Raw genomic sequence first — 23,565 nt, forward strand, 5'->3', positions numbered from 1 at the left:
TAATTTGAAGAAAAGAGTAAAATAGGAAAAAGGATTTTTTTTTTTTTTTTTTGATATATAAAGAATGACAAGTAAAAGTAAAAATTTAATTAGAAAATTTGTGACCGGTAAAAATAAATGGAGGGAGTAATTATGTCAACCAAAATTTAAAAGATTAAAGAATAAAATAAAATATTATTTCGTAGCTCAATCTTAACTAGAGGTGTCGGGTTTGAGCCCTGGATATGAAAAAATTTTGTTGGGAGCGCCACCCCCAAAATGGTCCTTAACACCCGGATGAGTAAAAAAAAAAAAAAAAAAGGAGATCGAGGTCCATTTGTTGCTTAAAGTTGTATATTTCCGCGTGTGCCAAGTGAATCACAGCTAGATTAATTTACTGAATCGCATTTAAAACTTAGTCACTTCATTATTTTCTATATTTTTTGTTTACTCAACTTATTATTATTATTTTTAATTAATTTTTTTTATTTGATATTTTTGATATAGCAAAAAAGATAGTGATTTTTTTTCTTAGTATTAGTTATTTATTTTGTATGGTATTTTTCAAGACATATTACTCTAAATATCAATTAATAAGAATAATATGATAAAATAGTCGTATCAATAATTAATTTCTTAATGAGTGTATTATGTTAAAAAATAACAAGTAAAAGAAAATGAAAGAAGTACTGTCTGTTTTATTTTTCATGTTTTTTAACTTATACCTCCTTAAAATATATCAACTAAAAAGATAATTTAATGAAATTATTCTTAATTAATTTTGATTTAATTCCTTTTTTACAACCACATTAATCTGTAGCTGTATTTATTGATTAAAAATAAATATGACAATTAAAATGGATGAGGGAGTGGCAAAACTTAAACATCATTAAGAAGCGTCAATAAGGATTCAACGCGGTAATAACTTAAAGACAATTTAAGGGCTGTCTTTCTAGAACAGCTCTCTCTTTTTGACCATTTTCATTTTGTTTTTGTTTTTTTGTTTTTTTTTTTCTTGTAAGAAACTTTGAAATTTAATCAAACCTTTCATTTTCACTTTCCCTGCCTTTGAATCTTAAACCATAAATCTAACAAATATCCTTCTTATTTTTTTTTTTTTTCAAAATACAAATAAAAAGAAGAATATTACAATAAATCTACTTGAAATTCTGGACCAGTTAAAAAAGAAAAGATTTGTCATGTAGCCAATAATATTTCAACATCTGTAACTTATAATTTCATGCCTAACGGCCCACCGTAATAATAAACAGTCTTCTACTAGTCATCCTCAATTATTAACAAAAACAAAAAAGAAAAAATTCAAAAAAATAAAATAAAATTCATCGAATGCACTAATACTGTTGCTATTAACAGAATTCAGGAAAGAATCAAGTCATGTACCTTTTTGCAATCTACATGAACATGTTTTCATAATTTAAACTTGTGATCATCTTGTAAATAGATAATAATTTTATCGATTATGTGAAAGCTTTTGGAGCATAAAAAAAAAAAATAATTGGAGAGTTATTTTTTCATAAAAAGGAGAGAGAAAGTTAGATAAAAAGAGAAAAATAAAAAACAATAACCCCCCACTAGTTTCGCCCCCTTTTCAGTGCTTTTAACCCAAAAACTCTTCTTCTCAAATTTATTTTATTTTAGCCTTCACCTGCAATTCTCCAAACTTCTTCTTCCAATTTTCCTACCAATAAAAACCAACGTAAACTTCTCTGTACCTTAAAAAAAAGGCACAAACTTTTTTTTGCCTAGTTTTCAATTTTGTGCTAATTTTTTCTCATGGAGTTGATTGAAGCAAGAGCATTGAAACCTAGTCTTCTTTCAGATATGGCTATGAAAAATACCCAACAAGTTTTTATTGATGATTTATGGTGTGTAACAGGGTTTAATAATGGAGCAAATGATGATTTTGAAGTTGATGACCTTTTGGATTTTTCTGATAAAGATTTTAAAGATGGGTGTTTACAAGAATTGCATGAAGAAGATGAAAAGGAATCCTTTTCTGGAAATTCTCAGAACAGAAATTCACAAGATTCTGCTTTTTCCGGCATGGAAAGCTTTGGTTCCCTCGCCGGCGAACTCCCTATTCCGGTAAAAACTCATGGCCTTGGGAAACAGAAATTTGCCAATTTTTCGTTTTATTTTGTAAATTTTGGATTTTTATGATAACCCAGAAGAAAAAATTGCAATTTTTTCATTTTATTTTGTAAAATTTGGATATTTAGGAAAACCAAGGAAAAAATTGCAATTTTAGTTTCGGTTTGTAAATTTTGGATTTTTATGATAAACCCAGGAATTTTTTTTGCCAAATTTATTGTTTTATTTTGTAAATTTTGGATTTTTATGTAAAACACAGGAAGAAAATGGCCAATTTTTTGTTTAATTTTGTAAATTTTGGATTTTTATGAAAAACCAATTTGAACAGGTTGATGAATTGGAGAATCTCGAATGGTTATCACAATTTGTGGATGATACGTCGTCGGAATTCTCGTTGTTGTGTCCAGCCGGCGGTTTCAAGGAGAAAACCGGTGGTTTTCCACAGCCCCGGTCTGAACCGATGGTTATGGTTAGACCGGTTGTTAAGAAAATGAAAGTTCCAGTTCCTTGTTTTCCTTTACCAGTTCCGGTTAAACCGAGGACCAAACGGTCTAGACCGGCTGGAAGAACATGGTCTTTTCCATCACCGACAGTTTCAGCGGACTCTTCTTCTCCAACCTCTTCCTCGTACGGTTCATCACCTTTCCCTTCGGTTTTATTCATGAACCCGGTTCATGATGGTGACTTGTTTTTCAGCGTGGAAAAACCGCCGTTGAAGAAGATGAAAAAGAGTTCATTAACTGAACCCGGTTCAGGACGGAGATGTACTCATTGTCAGGTTCAAAAAACACCTCAGTGGCGAGCCGGTCCATTGGGTCCAAAGACTTTGTGCAATGCTTGTGGTGTTCGTTACAAATCCGGTCGGCTTTATCCTGAATATAGACCGGCTTGTAGTCCAACTTTTTCTCAAGAAGTTCATTCGAATAGTCACCGGAAAGTTTTGGAGATGCGGCGGAAGAAGGAAACCGGTGAGGTTATTGAACCCGGTTTAGCTTCAATGATTTCAACTTGTTGAAATGAAATAGAACCGGCCGGTTCGGTGGAAAAAGCGGTTTAGTAGGTTGCGGTTAAAATGTGAAAATTTTTGGTAAAATTGTGGTTTGTAGGAGGAGGGTAGACATAGGAATGTAACGGTATTTTAGGGAGGTTATTGTAATTTTACTTTTAGGTATTTTCTACTTTATTCTTTTTGCTTGATGTTTTAATTTTTATTTTTTTTTGCAGTGTAAAATTCTAATTCATTTGCCGTTTAGTGGTCAATCTTTTAGAAATTGTTTTCATTATTTAATTTATGAAAGTAGGTCGGAACAATTCAAAACGGTTGAGCGGTTTCTGACAAGTGACAACCCTTGAAGTTCGAAAAGCTCACGTAATAATTCTTCACTCGCCAAATTTAGTACTACAGCTTCAGCACAAAGTACAAGCATGTTAGTCTTTCAGTTTGATATAATCTTGTAAAGAACTGGGCAAAGCTAAGAGAATTTATATCCAATATATATGTATATTTATTTTCAGTTGAAACAGTATCCAACTGATCATCCTTTGTTTAATACGGAAATAAATGTTTCGATAGATGGAACGTCTATGCAGGATAAAGTAAAATTCAAATATCACAAATTGCATATACACACTATGTTCAAAGGGCATAGATGCTACAAAAATTGAAATTATGAAATTTAATAATCTTTTTTATTTGTTGAAATAGTCAATTTAAATATGGAAATTGGAACAGTAGCATGTAAAGTGAAGTTATCAGTATTTTAATAAGAAGAAAAAGAGAGTAGATAACATTCAATGCATTTGGTGAGAGTATGGTAGTTTATCGTAACGTAAAGGCAAAGGTGTGGGACGTGGTAAATGGGCCCATAATAATATTTACGTCATTAGGTGGGTTGGAGCCCACTAAAGGGTGGTGTGTGGTATGCTTGGTATATATGCCCACCCCACCTTTGGTGCTGTTTTGAAATATCTCTCTTTATAATAATTGAGAATTTCACACTATATAGCAGTAATGACTTGTGACCACTTTTAATGGTGTCTGACTCACTCCATTCTTCTCTCCAATTAAAAGAGATTCAATATATTTGACTTCATTTACTTGGGGGGCCAATTGGGCCGGGTCAAATAGAGATTAACATAGACGACCCATCAATTGGGCCCATAAAGTATTTACACGAAACCAATTAATGTAAGCTATATTTTCCGCATGCTCATTTATCACTTAATTATGAATTATGAAGTATGATCAATGAAATGATATCTGTTGTAACTTCTAATTTTCAATGAGCGAGGTTAACCATATTGATATATATTACTCCTATCATTGTTACTTTTTATTTTTAGATTAGATAATTTAATAATTGATATAAATATTGGATATGGATAAATATTCGTGGAAGAAGCATTGGTAGCATGTCATGTGGACATGTGAAACGGTGGAGTGGTTAGGAATCATTAAGGACGTGCTAACTGTAATGAAAGAACATGGGGTTCTTCTTCCCATAACTGTCCTTTTCCTACACTATTTTAAACTTTTATCCAATCATTATTATTTTGTGTAAAAAAGAAAACATTACTTTGTAAATTGGCAGCTGTTATCTCTTTTTTTTTTTTTTTTTAAAGAATATGAGAAATGTAATTCGATTTCTATGGTTATTGATTCTTTGGTTCTCATACACAAAGCATTTGATTCCTCAAAGATTGAGTCAAATTTCATCTTTTGTAATTTATGTTGGCGACAAACCCATAGAATATACTTTGGTACATGTTTGAAATAATTTCAGAGGAAGCAAATATAGTAGATCAACTTAAAGAACATAAGAGTTACAGGGAGTAAAACAAAAAAATACAACGATCGAACATAGAAAATTCTTCGTATAGTGATTCCCCATTCACGATAAATAATAAATAATAAATATATGACATGATTGTCCCTATCTAGTTGTAAAGTAAAAATGTTAATACGCTCGACATTGTCTAAAAGATAGTCATACATATAATTATTAATAATAAGTGACACTGCTAACTTGTAAAGTAAGGGATGCAACCTAATACAACATGTTAAAAGTATATTGACAAAGTGAAAAGTATTTACACTATGAATGTATATAAATTAAATCCTAGAAGCATACGGTCTGATTGCTTTAGTAGTACCCAAGGAGTTTTCTTTATCCAGCCTGTCACAATGAAAATAGTCCATTCGAATGGGTTCGTAATGGGCAATGGCTAACATGTTTTGATAAGTAAAATTTTACTACACACCAAAACATAGTTATATTTACAAATTTATAATAGCTTACCAATTGAGGAAAATAAACAGCAACAAATTACTAATTGGTAAGTCGAAAGTTTCGTATTTATTTTTATTAACTAACTTCAAATCCTAGATTCATTACTAGAGATTGTTAAATTTTCAAAACGAAAAGTGTTTTTCTTGGGGAAAAAAGTGTTTTTGGCCTCGGAGAAGCTTGGCCAAAGAGACTATAATTGCCGAGAACCAAGGTTGTGTATATTGTCCACAAAGAAGGTTGAATGTAATTTTCTCTCTGTCATGGAGTATTTTTTTTCTTTATAATGTCTCTTCAAGAAAAGTAACAAAGAAAAAAGAACACTCTTTCCTATTAAGATACATCATGTTAAATTATAATACTCATTTGTACAAAGTTGCTAAGCCAATTGGAATATTAAGCTCCCAAAAGAATAACATCAACAACTATATTTGTTCCTATGTTTTTGAGGCAATAAATATCTTATGGAACTTCTGTTTAAGCATATAATCGAAGCACAGCAAGGCCAACAGCTGATATGGACACAAGGGTACCTATACAATATTTGATGACTTCATATTTCCCAGCTTCAAGTTGGGCCCTCAGAGTATGGATTTCCTATTCAATATTCACACAACATAGTGAGTTTGATGAAGGCATTTTATGATATATACTCCACTCAGTTGGTTACTGTAAGCAAGTGGCGCGCGATGATTCCAAGATTCAGAATCAATAGGTTCCGCTCTCTACGTGCCATTTTAACACACACATAATATACAATCAATGTATGGACAGTCCGAGCTAGATGTAACTACATCTAGTCTGGATCTGCCACTGTAACAAAGAGAAAAAACTTACTCGGTCTAGCTTGTTAGTAAGGTCGGTGGTCCCTGTATTCTGCTTGGCAAGCTCATCGCGAATGATTCTGCAACCAGTTTGCAATTTGGAGTGAGCCACTACTAGTCATTGATTTACTATGGAGTAGAAAAATGTTAAAATGCCTTCATTATTAGCTAGGATGCTCTTGAAGTCTTACCCTCTTTCGAGATTTAAATCTAAACGTTGGCCGGCAGTAAGCTTATCAATCTCATACCTATATCAGCAAATAAGTAGTCCTCAAAGCATGCAAATAAAAGTAAAAATCAAATTTCACCACAATTCAGATGTACCTCAATTCAACACGCACTTTTTCAATATCATTCCGAAGCTTTTCAGTTTCCTGTTGCAGCAGAGTAAAATGATTTTCCTGCAACCAGAGAGATTCAGAATTCAGATATCAAACTCAAAAGTCAGTTTTGGGCTTTTGGAAAAGCCTAGAAAAATAAAAAGCACAAGACATGACAGTAAGCAACAATCATCAGTCCAACTATTTTTATTCAAAAGATCAGAAGCTATGACATCACATCATTCACTTAGCTGTGGAGATCGACTGAACAACTCAGTCATATGAACAAGGTGGGACTTTCATTTCAAGCCACCAGACTTTCCGTATATACCATTAGTAAGATAACATTACTTCAGAATTGCTCGGTCGTAGAAGATTTAATAAACAGCCTGAATTGTATAAGTGGATTGCTCCTTGAATCTGATTCTTCCAGTTAGAAATACTGCTGCTGTAGCCTATTGAAAAAGATTTATCCATACCGATTCTATAAATTTAACTCCCAATATGTAGATCACAAAATCACACATAGTCCATCGTTATTCCTATTTGCAAGTTTAACTAGATTCTTTTGGTTCTTCCTTTGATCTGTTCATAACACTCTGGATATAGCGAGCCTTGATTAATGGATACACAATCTGATCAAATCAATAGCTTCCCAGAAAAATCACTTTCCTGAACTTGGATCCATCTGAGGAATCACCGAATAAGTGACACTGGGGTGTTGTTTGCCGATATTCAGTGTTCACATACTTCTGTACTTCTGAATCAAAGTACTATGAATTTACCTTGACCTAAATTGAAATCTTAAAGAATAGGGATAAGTTTTTCTCATAAGGACAGTATTTTGAACATGCAACAACAACAACTACGCCATAGTGAAAATGTCAGAACAGACTTGAAATATGGATATCAAACTAAATCTTCAACCATTGGAGTATTATAATTGGAAAGACATTAGGAACTATTGCGAGCCATCTACGAGAATTTTGAGAAAATATTTGCGGGATTGTGCTTAGATCTCTAAAACTGAGTTCAGAGAACTTCTACCAAAATCTCTTTCTGACAGGATTTTGATCATTATGGCCAGGGTCCAAGTTAATTGTATTCTGAATGGATATTTGTCATCATTTTAAACAATAAATTCACAATTCGACGAATCCCTCTTCTGCTGCAACTGAAAGTGCTGTAAGTCTTAGACAATTCACTCAGCTTAAAAAAACTTCAACTATAATCGTGAAGAACTATTATGAATATTGTACTGATCTCCACTTTACCGATCCTGCACTTGGGACCTGAGTAGTTTTTTTCTTTCTTTCTTTGGATACGTTGGTTAATAAGCATCCATCTTTATTTGGGACACAGAAAGCCAAAAACTTTCACAAACCATGATTATTGCAACAGCTGATTAGGAGCAAAAGATCCATGAACCAAAAACAACTTGCATAAACTTAATGCATCGATAAGGAGTTCCGACAGATTTTTAATTGATGTGGCAAATGGGAATAACGGCCAAATAGTCCTGCCTCTCGATCCCAAGAAATATGCGCACAGCCCTAAGCAGATCCAACTCAAAGTCATACCATGTAATCTCCAATTATCGCCTGATGAGAGGGGTGGGATAGTGGAGAAAACCATTGTGACTGCCACAGGATGACCACTGAAATAGAGAGCTTCTTCTTCTCTTATTTATGCCATGCTTATTGCATATTTTTCCATGAAATGTTTAACCAGTTATGTATTTTCTAGCAGTTCACAAAAAAGTCGTGGTCTTCAACTTTAAGTTAATCCACTTAATATTTAACACCAACCCAAAATCAACTAAAAGAAAGTGCTTAGTAGTGTAGGCAGGATTGAATCTTTTCACAAACTCAACCACTAATTATTTGGCTCCAAACAGCATTCACAATCATACATCTCCACGCAATAGAACCAGAGAAGACAAAGGTAGACTACTCTTCCAAATAGGTCAAAAAGAGAATCAAAAGGTGTACATTGGATATATCATGAGGAATTATTCTACAAACAAGAAGAAAAAAAAGTAGATTGCTATACATTACATGATGAAACCTTCCGAAAATTCAAAAAGATATATTTACCTGAGAACTTTGTACTTGGGATTTGAACTTGGAAAGATTGGCTTCTTGAACCAAATCACACTACAGAGAAAAACACACAGACGAACATTTTCATATTGGTACAACGATGGCACATTGTCATAAAACCCCCATAAAAAGTTATCAGCAAATCTCTTACTTTCTGCATTTCAGCTAGTGAAACAAAAGAATGAGCAATATTATCCAAGCTATTGTTTAAAACCTCAGTGATCGCAGCTGTTATTGCCTCTGCATGCTTTGAAGGTACACCTTGTGCTTCCAATCTACGAACCTGTCAAGAAACCGACTTCCTAATTATAACAACAACTGCGCATCAATACCAAACAAGTTGTTGTCGCTCTAGGAATCCTCACTAGCAATGTCCTCTGTTTAAGCTCATCTCACACCAACATTAAACAAAACAAAAAATAACAATATAATTACAAGAAAGCATATAAATATAAAAGAAGGGTAGCCCGGTGCACTAAAGCCCACTCAATGCTCACGGTCTGGAGAAGAGTCAGACCACAAGAGTCTATGTATTCAGCCTTACCTTGCATTTCTGTAAGAGGCTATTTCCACGGCTTGAACCCGTGACCTCCTGGTCACATGACAACAACTTTACCAGGCTCCCCTTCAAGAAGGCATATAAATATATATACTTCAAATTAACAGGAACAACCAGAGCCATGCCTAAAATTGTTAAGTGCAATCAGACCTCTCTATAGCAGTCGTCCTCTATAACAACATTTCACTATAACATCCATGTTTTCTGAGGAATTGATCTTTCATGTTATGTTATATTATATGTTCTTTATAACAATATTTTTCTATAAAAACCAAAAAATGTCGGGGACAAATGACGCTATTATAGAGAGGTTTGACACTATCATATTTCAAAACAACCTGCATTAAAAGGAATTTTTCAAGTGGAAAGTAAAATATACTACAACCGAACAATTTTTTGTTATTAATCAATAGTGTTCCAACTTATCCTCTAACGTGACGCAAGCCGTCAACCTACCAGTCGACGATATAGGTTCTTAACCACTTTGAGTTGAGCAAGCCTCACTTGTTATCGAACAATTTTATTAAGAAACAAATATAACAATAAACTTAGAAACAAACTGCGAAAAATTACCAGAGCTAATGTATCAACGAGAAAAGCACGTTTGCTATCCGGTTTAACCAGCTGCGAGATCTGCCTATAATCAAATTTATTATGAGCAGAAGATTTCGACCTGCATTGGTTATTTACAAGCAATGAAGCTGCTGCAGGAGTGTTAATGGCTACATTGTTAATCCCTTGCAATTTTGATAAACTAATACCATAATTAACAACTAATGGAATCACTCGCTTAACAACAACAACAGCCATTAATCACAAGGTTTCAATCCTAATAGAAACCTGGATGTTGCGAGCAAAAAAAATAATAAATTATTGGTTCTTTTCAGATAATAATAAGTGAAAGAATGTGAAATTAAGAAGAACTTGTAGTAAAAAATCGAGCAGATGATGAATCGAAAAAATGTATGTATATATATTTTTATGTTGGGAAAATAAGAGAAAAGCGAGATTGAAGGTAAGAATGGTAAGTGACTTGTGTTGGTTAATGAATATTACAAGTTGGTTGTTGATTGTTTATGGCGGAAGAAATGAATTTCAACTTCTTTTTGCATCCTACGGTTGCTTTAATTCTACTTGTATGTTCACTGGTTTCTTTTTCTTTCTTTTCCATGTGATTTTATTTCCAATCTTAAATTATTGAAGGAAAATGTGTATTGTATTATTTTATAATAACGTTTTAAGAAAGTAGAGAAAATGGTTCAAAATATATCCAAATTTTCTTTAAATTATTGAAGGAAAATATGTATTGTATTGTTTTATAATAATGTTTTAATAAAGTAGAGAAAATGGTTCAAAATATATTCAAATTTTGACGAAATTTTTTATAACATGTCTGAACTTTGCAGGTCCTATGACCCCTTCAATTATTTATTAGTGTATTTTAGTAATATTTATAAGCTAATAAATAAATAAAAGAGTTTAGTGTAAATAAATATTAATAAAATATGTTAATAAATAGTTTAAGAGATTACAATACACTAATAAATAATTTAGGAGAACATAGAACACCCGCAAAATTCATGCATATTACAACGAATTTTATCAAAGTTTAAGTACATATCAAATTATTTTCCTAATAAAGTATTACGATGAAAGGTGTCGCTGACATAAATTAATTATAAATTGTAAAATGTTACTAGTTTCTATTTTCCAGCAAACAAAGGTACCTCAATAGAAATCAAAAAGGTATAAATATCCTTACTCATGTATTTAGCTGATTTATATCGATTTTATTGTTAGTAGAAATACAATTTAAAATATATTTCAAATGTGATTTATAAATTACATTTTCGAAAATGCCATTTACGAGTTTCATTTTCAAAACGTGATTAAACTAATCCATCTTCCAAACCGTCCATTGTCTCCATTAGATTAGAACACAAATAAAATCACATTTCAGAAATACATTTATATATTTTTAAAATTCTCAAAAAAATAAAAATAAAAAAATTACACAACGTAGATGATAGAACGGAAAATGAGAAAATGATACTAAAAGACGTGCTTGAGTTTGTGATCCGAATTCTGTTGATTCGGTCTTGAAAAGTTCACAGTGTGACTCATGTTTGTGATTTTTTGTGGGGTCTGTGGTGATAGCGTAGGGATCAGGCGATAGGTCCAACCTATATGTTTTTGGACTTATGATCTATTTGTATGCACGTATTATATAAGTGCGTTTAGTAGGCTATTTCGGGCGGTTTTTTCATATACACTAAATTGAGACTGTCGTCTCCACCTTGTATTCCTCTCCTTCATGGTGAATTTCCTCTGCCCCTGCCCGTGATTTTTCCTGTAAAATTTTTTCCGTAAATCTGTGCGTCCTTCTTGTTTTTCTTTTGTTGTGGTTTGTTTGTTCTGTCCGATCATAACAAACCGTTTTCTAATTTGGATCATTTTGATCCAAGTAGTTCAGATGTAGTTTGTATTGTTTAGATGTAGTTTATATACTATATTGATAGAATTCATATACATGATACAGTTCGTAAAAAAAATTAGAATAATGAATTTATGGATAGAATTGTGTCATTGTCACATAAAATATGTATTTTTTAATATGATTTGAATATAATTTATATTGTTGTTGTAAAATATATGTATAAATATATATAAAACTTATATTTTTATTATTTAGAATATATATCAATATAAAATATATATTAAATTTATATTAATATTATTAAAAAGTTGACAACAAATGACTAGAAAATGAAATTAAAATTCAATATGCTTTTTCATCCGAAGTGTTATTTGTGTAAAAATTCCTCATCTACGACCTTACAAAAAAGCCCAAGATGGAAAAAGCCAATTTTTGCCCCAAATCGACAAGGCGCCAATTTCAAAACCCGCCAAATTTCCCGCAAAAAAAAAAAGAAAAAAAGAAAAAGCGAAGAGTGTTGCTTAGGTTCTTCTCGTTTTCTTCTGATTCCAAATCTCAGAAATACTCTTGAAATCGGTGAGTTTTTTTGCTTTTATTTGTATTACTTCGCGCGTTATTTCTGGTTATTCTATTTATTCACTTACTACTTCAATAGTTCATCTCCATTGTTTTCGCGCAGCTTGTGATTTTTCCTTTTTTCTTTTTTTCCTTAATTAACATATGTTGTATATATCACACCATAGGATAATTATGAATTTAAGGGTTTCAATGTGATGTGGTAATTCAAAATATAGAGTTGAGGTTCCAAGACTTGTTATCAAAATGATTGAATTAAGTTTGGTTTGGAATGAGCTTAAATGAAAGAGTGAGGATTCATATAGCTGACACTAACTTGTTTGGAAATGAGGCGTAGTAGTAGTTGTTGTTTTTCCATCATCGATGTTAGAGTGAGGCTTAGTTGCTATTATGTCATCATCGAAATTAAGTTAAAAGAGAATAATTAGAAAAAATCGATTATACAATTTTGAAAATAGTATTCATTAAAAAAAATTATTTTTTCTTAAAAATTTTAGGCCTCCATTTGATTTTCGCCTTAGGCCATGAATATATTTGAGCTGCCCCCTCCGGTGTGCTAAACCTCCCGCTATACGTTGGGTTCTTGGAAGGGATGGACCACAAGGATCTACTGTATTTCTGCACAAGGCTGTTTCCACGGCTTGAATTCGTGAACTATCATCGATATTAAGTGGTCCTTGAATAAGATTATGAAGGGAGGAAGGGTTTGAAGGTAACCAACTGTCTATCTAAAGGCTAATTTCACTTCCATTTCCTTTTTTTTTTTTTGTAGGAATGGCCCTATGACAAAATTTTCATACGACATTTACGATATACAACTTGTGCAAGGTAAAAGTTTGAGAGGATATCGAAGAAACGGAGAAATTGAAGCATGCAGTCAAAGATAAACAGGTTCTTCAAGCCCTCTTCTTCATCTCCTACGCCCAAGAGTGCAGACGCATCTCAATGTTACAGCATTGAGTTCGATTATGGGAGGGTACAGCCAGAAATTCTGGTCACATACCAACGAAGACCTCAAAATTCAATTTGGTATGATATCTGTTGCCACATTTTTCTTCACTTAGTTGTTTCTTTTTGCAGCCATCGACTGTATAAGCACATCCCCTTTTAATTATCTTAGCTATCATTTCCTTAATCTGTTCATGGCTCAGTAACATGTGACTGATGTATTGGTGAGAGGCACTGGTGATCATCCATGTCTTTGGCAACTCTTGGCAAATCGACCACTCAAAGCTACTGGATCTTCCCCTAGCTCATATTCCAAATATCATAAATATTTTATAAGACATCAAAGACGATATGGGCAGGTGCATGTAGATTTTGGCCTTACCAGCTTCCGTTGGATTGAACACCTCCTTTTTCCTTGTCATACTAATGTACACGTGAAACTCCACCTCGCTTCTTGCCATTTGTCACAACTTTTGGATCCAAACAGCAAATTAATCAATTTCTGCCGTCCAAAATAGGAGAAGGCATTGTTGTAAAATGACAATGTAGATGATCAATTAATAAATAAGTGAGCATTACATATGCATTCAGCATGTCTGTCATCTACTTACAATTACCTTATATATTCATTGGTAATAGCCCTCTCTCTTCTCGACAACTAAAGGGCGACATGGCTATTTTAGAGGAACATAGTACTTAAGGCAGATTAAGGGAAATGATTTAAAAACAGTTCCTTAAAATCGCACCATGAAACAAAATTTAATGCTCTTGAGTCCGAAAGCTTGATCATTACACAATATTTTGTAAATCAATTTCTTAATTCTCTTGAACAAATAGGTGTGATGCTAAATTGGGCTAACATGTGTTTAAAAAGAAATTATATATCCCAGTTGTTACTACCTACCTAACATTAATGATATTTTTTGTTTCCCCTTCAAGTTCTTTGCTTATGCTAATCTGATTTTGCAGTGAAAGGAATGATGCATCAACCGATGAAGCATCCAAAGAAATAGACTTGGAGAATATTATGCCAAACCTGGGAACTGCAAAGTCAGGGAAAGTTCAGAATAAGAAGAGAAAGTATGCCCAATTCTATTTGGAATTGGGTCAGTCTGATTTCTTATTACATACTTGTACTGTCTGTGGCTTCAAGTATGCCAGAGGTGATGAAGGGGATGAAAAGTTTCATAAGACGCTTCACAAGAATTATACGCATGGTATTCCATTTAAGGTATTCCGCTACAGAATCTGGTTTCAAGATTTTCTGTTGTGCTTGATGAAATAAAGTTATTAAAAGATTAAAGTTCTATCCTGCCGTGCTTTGATAAAATGTCCAGGGCTGGCAGAATGAAAGAGAACTTCGAATTCCTTCACTCGAAATTGGACGAATTGTCCTGGTGCTGGACGATGACCCTCCTCCCCAGAGAAACAAGGTTTATATTTACTCTTTGGTTATACATGAAAAGCCATGTTTTGATTTCCACAATTGATATTTCTCTAGTTAATCATGTTAAACATAGTTCATAAACTTAGAGAGAGTTTGTTGTTGACAGGTACAGGAAGCTGTGAAGATGATGGAGATGGAACTTGGAGATGGGTGGATATATCATCAGCTATGCAAGGTTTCCTTCTCTTGCAAATTTAAGAAATTTATAGTAATAAAAAGAAAATTTCATTGTTGAAATTTTTCCACTAATCAATGTCAAATCTCAACTGTCAATCTTCCTACTCTCCGCTATGCTTTATTTAATAACACTAGTTTTAAGTAACTTGAGTTCAATGAGGCTTCTTAATCATCCTATGACATTGAGTGGTTGTCCTCATTTTGCTGGCTAATTTTTATCAAGAATTATCCCTCTGATGTGATAGGCTGCGTTTGACTAGCTCTGTGAATGACACTCTGAAATATCCGTCCTGTTAACAGGTGTATCTGCTTATATCTTCTCAAAGAATATCTGGTTGTCTTGTAGCAGAGCCCATAAAGAAGGCTTATAAGATTCTCCCAAGACCAGGGGGCAGCAGGTGTAATGTTTCACCCGAGAAGGAAGCAAGACAGACTTCAACTATACTCCAATTTGGGGGAGTGAGTTTCCAGAGGGAAATGGTAAGAAGAAATCACTCTACCAAAAGTCGTGAAGAGTCCGATGAAAGCATCAGTGGAGTAGTCTTGTGTGAGAAGGAAGCAGTATCTGCGTTATGTGGCATTAGAGCCATTTGGGTTACTCCCTCCAATAGAAGAAAACACATAGCCAGCTATTTGCTGGATGCTGCTAGGTAACCATTCACTTTCTCAGAGTTGTTATGGTTCCTTGAAAATATATGGACGCAAAGATAATGAAGTAAAATCTCCTGACCTTGCGTCCTACACTTCGATGAGTGGAACCTCTTGTACCCTCTAATTTGTTGTGTTCTTAACATGCGTGATCTGGGTATAGAACCTATTATTTGATTACATACAATTGAACTATACCACTCGTACCCTCAACATGGGTTTGTATAGTTATAAAGTATGGTCAACTCATCTTCGGTGCTTTGACTACATCTATGACCGAGAAATATAGATTTATTGGGTGTTTTATTTGATTTTGTAGGTTTGTATAGTTATATAAAGTATGAGAATGCTATGCTATTACATGAGGCATTTTATGAATAAAATATTAGGTGTTTATAAAGAACTAAATTTTATTAGCTTCGTTCAATAACTTTAGTTAATCGACATATACACGTTTTATATGTCATATATATTTATTGGTCGTATCCCAACACCCTTATCCACACTCTAGTCCATACCCACATATCCTAAAAGTTATGCGGTGAAGAGTCCGATCTCTAGATATGCACCTATATCGGGTACCGCACCCCAATTTGAGCAACATAGGGTTAAGACTTAAGACTATATAGGACCAGAACAATAGACTGTGGTCAAGGTCTATTGTCTGTTGGAGGAGATTGATTGGACTTTATACTGTACCTTACTTAGTCTGCTGGAACTAATTTCTCTAAAGCTCAAATAAAAGTCCCCCTCGGTGGAGGATTTAATAAGGAATTGACTTCTCTATAACTAAAAAGACAACTCTTGGTATTCAAACTAGTAATTTATCCTAGTGTCAATTGGAACGAAAAGTTGATATCTGAGAAACAAAGACCACTGGAAAAGGAACAAAGGTGACTGTCACTGATCCAACAAACCTAGTTCTCATAGATTGAGTAGTCTGATACTCTGACTTTACAGAGTGTCTTTGTGAACTCGTAGCTGAATTCTTTATCACTTGCACTTTATAATCATTAAAGAAAGGGGTCCTGCTATGCAAGTATTTGCAAGGTCAGAATGGTGTACTCTTAGTATGAAAAGATCCTACCGACAGTGTACTCCATCTATATTGCTCCACACTGTAAATATGGATGACTACACAGTTTTTGTGTAGTTCACTTTTATATATATATATATACATACACACACACATATATACATACATATGTTACCTTCTCCAATAGAAAAAGAGTAGTAATGATTCTCGTTAAATTAAACTTCCTGTTTGCCCTTTGCAGTCTGGAATGCCAAAGCTCCGAATATATTTTCATTGCTTATGATTTATGTTTAGTCTGAACTTGCTTCTCATTCTTCAATTCAGGGAAAGTTTTTGCAAGGATTTAGTTCTTAAACGCTCAGAGTTAGCCTATTCTCAGCCAACCTCAGTTGGAAGGGCCTTTATCTCCAGTTATACAAACAGTGACTCATTCTTGGTTTATACGCCTTCTGATGTGTAATAAGAATTTAGAAATAGCATGCTGATCTTTTCCAGCCAAGTATATTTCAGTTCTAGTAATTTATTGGATAATCCATCTACGTTCATGGGTGGAAACTTACTGATTTATTTGTTTTAACTTTGTCAAACGAAGCTATTCTTACCCAGATTTCTATTCTACTAATAACCTTCTCGCTATCAAGAAAACATCAGATTTCTAGCAGATGGTTGTAATATCTTTAACTGGAAGTCAATTACTTGGCTCCATGTAAGAATCAGTTTTCTCTGCATTATATTCCGAGTACATGATTTTTACTTGTTTGATTTCTACGGCAGTTGCCTCCCATAGGCAGCTCCTCTGTAGGAAGGCATCAAATTTCTACCAATGTTTCAGGCTGTATACTCCACTGCTCATTATAGCATAAAATCTCTCTCTTCAAACATGTTTATTTCTTAGAAATTTGCTGCTGCTGCATCATCCGAGCAGTTGAAATTCTCATTGCTTTAGTCCTATTTAGGTTCTTTCTGCTCCCATTCGTCTAAGCTTTGGTGGATAGAATTACTTGGTACATGTGACAATAATGAATGTAGGTATCCAGTTAAATAGTTGATGTGAAGGTGAAAATTGGCCTAGGTCCAGTGTTGTTGAAGAGTGGTGGTACTGAACCTCGGGCCAGTGGCGGTGGAAAATGACAGGCATTGTACGTCGAGATTGTTAGCAAGTAGCTGTTGTCACGCGTTGGGGGAGAGGGGACACCAAGCATATGAATGCCTTTGTGGAAGGTTTATAGACCATTCCTCAGTAGATACTAACAGATGGAATGTGGCATATTGATAAGGTGGTGGGTGACACTATCTTGTTCCACTTGTTTGTGAGGTGAAGTTGACATTTGAACTATCTTGTGATTTTGGAATTATAATTATGATTCTTTTTGGTTAAAGCGTTTTGCTTTTGTTTAAAGCTATTATTGTTTAGAATGGTCATTTTCAGTTGGACTATGAATATTTTAGTTGGTGATTCTGCTGATTGATGAAGAGATGGGGTTTAGTTATTACCAGTTTTCTTGGCATATGTGATCTTAACGTTCATGTCTGACAAGACTTGAATTTCGGATTTTGGTGCCTAGGTCTTGCTACTGACTGTTATGTGTTCATCCACTTGTAGAGAGTATTGAAATGCATCAGATAACTTTTCATATGGGGCTCTGCCTAGGAATTGAATGATTTTTTTCATTATATGACTATATCGTAAAAGAATTTTTACACTATCAGCTTGCTATCCATAATACGTGATAGCAGTTACAACAACATACCCAATATATATTCATGAACTGAATAATTCGTCAGTGCATATGAATTAAATCTTATTTTCAGTAGTCAATATTGTACATGACGCCCGAGCCTGGAGGCCCCAAGATTTGTCCCCCTTTACGAAAATGTGAGGAGTAATAGGGAGCTACGATATTATCGAAAACATTTGGTACCTCTGGGGTCAGAATACTATCAATTCTCCAACTGCAAAATACAGCACTTGACTTTTTTTTTTTCCTACAATACAGGAAGAAGGATTTCTTTTTGTTTTTAGTAATAAATATCTGAATGGCCCTCTTGCTTGTATAACAGGTAAATGCAGTTTCATATTAAAGATAGATCTGCATAGAGATGATAAGATTGATGGAGTGAACATTTTTGGTAAAAATTTCATTAATGAGATATGAGATAAAAGGGTGGTACGTATTTAGCCTTTCCTCTGTGTTGTACAGGTAGAAAAGTTGTTTCCGATAAACTTTTGAGTCAAACACAGAGCCAGCGAGAGAGAGCTCCTTCGCGTACCTGCTTAGTATTCAGTTTCAGTTCTGCTTCCAAAAAAACATATCAAAATCAAGTATGAAAAGAAAATATAGCGGCATAGAACCCATGCTGAAATGTCTACGGTCAGTATCCCAATGTTAGGTCTTGAGTTTGGTATTTGATGCCTTGAGTAGTGAATATTTTTGGTAAAAATTTCATTAATGAGAAAACAACATCATATCATACCAAATGTAATCACATCAGAGAGGTTTGGGGACCATCGGTGGTGTATACGTAACCTTATCTCTATTTTGTGCATGTGGAGAGATTGTTTTCGATAGACGTTCAGCTCAAGTAAACTGTTTTCAAAAACGAAATCGGCAATTAATGTTTTTCATTAATGAGTATAACATTTAGCTTAAAAGACTATGGTGAGTAGCTCAATGTTAGGTCCTTGAGTTTGGTATTTGGTGCCTTGTGTAGTGTCCTAATTTCTTACATACTTCCCACGGGCATCACATAACCTTTTACATCATGTATACAAAACGTCGTATTTATTTTATTGTATGAGATACATGGGGATGCTCAAATATGATGAAATGATTAATCTTTACAATCCTAAACCATCCCGAGTGTTACATGGGTTACAGAAGTCTGGATACATCCTCCACGCGCATAATACACAACACACATCATGATATTATCTTTATCGAGTCTAAAGAGGATCAGGTCGACAGTCTAATGAATTATTATATCACGAAAATTTAGAGTATCTGATTATAAGTTACAACGACTATGAAGTAATTATTTGACTTGCATTCACTCAAATAAGAGGAAGCGTGAACAGTTAGATAGCTAGAAATTAGTGTTTGGCACACTATATAGTATGGGTCTAAAGCTTTCTATTAGAGGGAAAAAACAAAAATTGATTTGGATTTTTCCATTTGGACTTCAAAAATACATTACAAAAAACTAAAAATATTGTCACGAATAAGATAAGTGCACCCATAATATATATATATATATATAAAATTAAAATTCTTGCCAAATAAATAAAAATACGTAAACAGTTTATGGGCCAATTATAGCAATGCCTACAATTAATTGGTGGGTCCTTTTTTCAGATATCGTTTTTATTAATTGTTTGGTATGTCCACTTAGCAAAGGACAGCATCCTTAATTTCTCCTTTTATTTAACTAAAAATTACACAAATACATAACTTATATTTTCAATATTACAAGAAATCCTAACTCTCTAAATATATTACAAAAATTTCAATATATACACAGAATGCTATATATATATATCAGTTAAGATATGTATATTCATAGGGAGAGAGAGTAAAGTAATTAAGAAGGTGAGAAAGACATTTATGTTATTTATATTTTATTTAATACACTTTCTTATTCACTTTTGATTTGACACTCCTCTTTAGAATCAATAAATGTAAAAGTAATTTTATTATATCTTTCTTAATTACTATATGTTGTTTTAACATTGAGAAGTAAATAAGTAAATAATATTAATAGTAAAAATAAAATAATAAGTTATTTTTAAATTTTTTAAACTGGATAAATAAAAGTGGATGAAGGGAATAATGCTGACTGTTGAGCAACGATTTTCTTATTTCTGTTTCGATATTTAGCTTTATTTCATTGACAATCTGTCCTATTTCTGCACTATTTAGTACCCTGCTTTCTCTAACTCTAAAAAAATCACAATCCTTTTCTCCCATCCCACTCAAACAAAATTCCAAAAAATAAAAGAGAAAAACAAAAAACAATTCGATCTTACTGTTTGTAGATCTTGTAAAGTTGGTTAAGGATTTTGGGTGGTTACAAGTTCTTTGCTTTTTTTCCTCCTCAAGTGTTCGCTGTCCAAATTCACAGATTCGACTAATTCAGATTGCTGTCATAATATGATGAATAAAAAGGTTTTAGCATTTTTTACATTTTCTTTTTTTACTGATAGGGGGGCTTGTAACTTTTATGTCGCTATATTTCTCAATTCGTTTTTTTTTTTTTTTTTTTTAAATTTCAATTGAAGCGATAACATTTAGCCAATTCAGTAGATAAGATGGTTGTGATTGGACTCGCTCAAGAATATATTGGCAATGATCTACCGACAAGCTCGTTCTGATCTTGAAATACAATATATTGATATCCTGAAATACCATCACAAATGTTACTATGTACGTACGTGTCCATCTTCACTACGATAAGACACCATTCCGTTGTGCCAACGATCAATCAACGTGTCGACTTAATTATCCTCATATGTATAGCGATTCAAACTCGATACATCTAACTAAAAAGAATTTAAGGAACCTAGACTATTACGCTGCACACTTCAGTTGGTGAGTGGTCACTAACCATCACACTACCCTAGCAAGTACTCATGGTGTCCTTTTAGAATGCATGCCTTAATTGAGGGGGTTAGAATACAATATAAAATAATAATTCTGGTACCTTTTCTAAAATTATTTGATGTTGAGATTCAAATAACACAATGCACTATTCACAAGCCTCTGCTCCAAAATTGGAAGAAATAAATAAATGTGTACAAACACACAAATTCATATAAATAACCAAGAAATATTTTTTGAAAAAAAGAAAAAAAAAAAACTGCAACAACTTTATCTCTTTTTCAGGCATATTTATTTTCTTTAGGATGACGTTATTCTAAAGATAATGAAGTATAAATGAAGCTTGGTGTAAAAAATTAAAAAATAATAATAAAAAAAGTAAGCATGAAGCTTGGCTTTCCGTTTTCTTTTAACCTTCGACTTCTAATTGGAGAGTGTAACCGACGGTTTCTCAACAGAAAGTAAAACTACTACTTTTTAACTTGTCAAATTCATCGATAGCCCTAAAATTCGCTTTAACTCCTAAATTAAGACTTGTACCTATCAAATTCTTAAACCCTCTAATTTTATTTCTATTGGACATTTTTTGACCAATCAGCTAAAATATCAAGTGTGTGTAATACATACCCGATGATATGACAAAAAAGATTAATTAGAAACTGCCACGTGACATTATGGTCCATTAATTATGAAAAATCAATTATAATTTTTTCTTTAAAAAAAAGGTTCCTTCAAATCCCCCAACCCACCAGTCCCCTTCACACCCCACCCCCCACCACCTCCACGCCACCCCCTTCCATTCTCTTCTCCATTATTTACCAAAGATTATTTAAAAAAAAAAAAAAAAAACAACGCTGATACACCCGCTCAAAAAAAAAATAAATTCTCATGATACTTTGTACATCAAGGATACCATTCCCCATTATATTGGATTTGAGTTATTTAAGTTTATAAACATGTAATTTTGAACAATCTTAAAATTTTGAAGTTAATTTTTTGGCAAGTCTCACCAGAAAATGCATTCGAAAATGGATAAAGAAGATGACGACTGAGGTCGTGATTTGTAAAGGAAGACAATGATGACGAAGGGTTGTGAAGAAGATGATGAGGGGGTTGCGAAGAAGACGATGAAGGGTGGGCAGTGAAGAAGACGATGAAAGGGGGTGTACTTTTTTTTATTTTTTTTATTAAGAAATTATAATAATTAAAAATAATATTAATAAAATAATTTAAATATAAATTTTTAATTAAAAAAAGTAAAATATTATTTAATTTACTGTTCACACGCCCAAGGAGAGTGTAACATACTCTCCTTGCCAACTCAGCATTTTGTGCCTGATACGTACTAATTTTAGCACTTGAGGGGCTTGATAGATACAGACCTTAGTTTAGGGACCTATGTGAATTTTCGGAACAACTTTGAGGTCCTATTGATGAGTTTAACTTTTTACCTTCTATAGTGTTATACATGCGCATCTAAACCGACAAAACATGCAAGGGTGTTTTGATACTCCATCCATTTCATAATAAATAAATTATTGCATTTTGACACATATATTAAGAAAAAAATATTAAAGACATGAATTTAACACAAGTTTTGATTTTTACTCAAAAAAAGAAAAAGTTGACCTTGCAATACTTTTTCAAAAGTTAATTGGTTGTCAAATCATAAGGACAAATTTTTAAAAAAATTCAATGATTCACTTCTTTTGAAACAGCAATAAATACCCCAACAATTCACTTATTCCGAAATGGAGGGAGTAATATTTTTGGTGAAAATAATGAATTAAAATAAATAAATATAATATCCGAAGTTTAAGTTGAAGTTGAAAAGGGGTGCAGTTTGGTTTTTGGAATAAGATGGGATATTTAGAATTACGTTTATACTTTTAATAAAATACAGTATAAATTTAATCTCAAACTTATTTCTTATCCTATCAAAATAGGTGTCATGTTATATCACTGTCTTTAAAATTCTAGGATTATAATTTCAGTACAATTTAATTCGCAAATCAAATGATCATAGTGTCTGGACATAAATTTCATTAGCGAAGATGGTTTAATTTTTTCTATTTTAAATTAAGTATCTTAATTTGACTAAATGAAGTTTACGATACAGTTCATTATCTAATCTTCATCCTCAAACTCCCACTCCCAATCCTTTCCAACCTTCACAGTGATGTGTTAGATTGTACATGTTTTGGGGATAATGTTTTTAATTTACTTATCAAATATTAAAAAATATGTAAGACACTTATTTTTTGAAAATTTTTTCTTTCTTAAAAAACATTTTCCTAGCACACCCAAAGTAGTGAAAAAATAACAACAATAATATACCTAGTGAAATCCCACAAGTCATGAAGTCTCGGGAGGACGCAGACCTTACCGGCCACTAACTCGGAGAGATAGGGAGGTTGTTTTCGAAAAACAAGTGGGTGGGAATAGTTGGAGTAGCTAGATTAGAAAACAAAAATTAGAGGGACATAAAATAAAAGAAAGAGGTAATGTAAGTCACATT

The 23,565-nt window shown here is 33.1% G+C and overlaps 3 protein-coding genes across 3 annotated transcripts; 2 read left to right on the top strand and 1 right to left on the bottom strand.

Moving 5' to 3' along the window:
- Positions 1-1,429: 1,429 nt before the first annotated feature.
- Positions 1,430-3,362, top strand: LOC107840473 (GATA transcription factor 5). Its single transcript, XM_016684342.2, has 2 exons — positions 1,430-2,085; positions 2,420-3,362. The coding sequence occupies exons 1-2, from the start codon at positions 1,774-1,776 to the stop codon at positions 3,104-3,106; spliced, it is 999 nt and encodes a 332-aa protein (XP_016539828.1). The 5' UTR covers positions 1,430-1,773; the 3' UTR covers positions 3,107-3,362.
- Positions 3,363-5,602: 2,240 nt separating this feature from the next.
- On the bottom strand, positions 5,603-10,177 carry LOC107880009 (protein FMP32, mitochondrial). Its single transcript, XM_016726932.2, has 7 exons — positions 9,757-10,177; positions 8,776-8,907; positions 8,619-8,678; positions 6,527-6,603; positions 6,394-6,450; positions 6,216-6,282; positions 5,603-5,975 (listed from the first exon to the last, which is right to left on the bottom strand). The coding sequence occupies exons 1-7, from the start codon at positions 9,991-9,993 to the stop codon at positions 5,856-5,858; spliced, it is 750 nt and encodes a 249-aa protein (XP_016582418.1). The 5' UTR covers positions 9,994-10,177; the 3' UTR covers positions 5,603-5,855.
- Positions 10,178-11,905: 1,728 nt separating this feature from the next.
- On the top strand, positions 11,906-17,139 carry LOC107880010 (protein CHROMOSOME TRANSMISSION FIDELITY 7). Its single transcript, XM_016726933.2, has 7 exons — positions 11,906-12,196; positions 12,969-13,225; positions 14,114-14,375; positions 14,482-14,577; positions 14,698-14,766; positions 15,069-15,418; positions 16,777-17,139. The coding sequence occupies exons 2-7, from the start codon at positions 13,068-13,070 to the stop codon at positions 16,910-16,912; spliced, it is 1,071 nt and encodes a 356-aa protein (XP_016582419.1). The 5' UTR covers positions 11,906-12,196; positions 12,969-13,067; the 3' UTR covers positions 16,913-17,139.
- The last annotated feature ends 6,426 nt before the right edge of the window (positions 17,140-23,565 follow it).

The sequence above is a fragment of the Capsicum annuum genome, chromosome 8, assembly GCF_002878395.1.
Source record: "Capsicum annuum cultivar UCD-10X-F1 chromosome 8, UCD10Xv1.1, whole genome shotgun sequence".
Taxonomy (NCBI): Eukaryota; Viridiplantae; Streptophyta; class Magnoliopsida; order Solanales; family Solanaceae; genus Capsicum; species Capsicum annuum.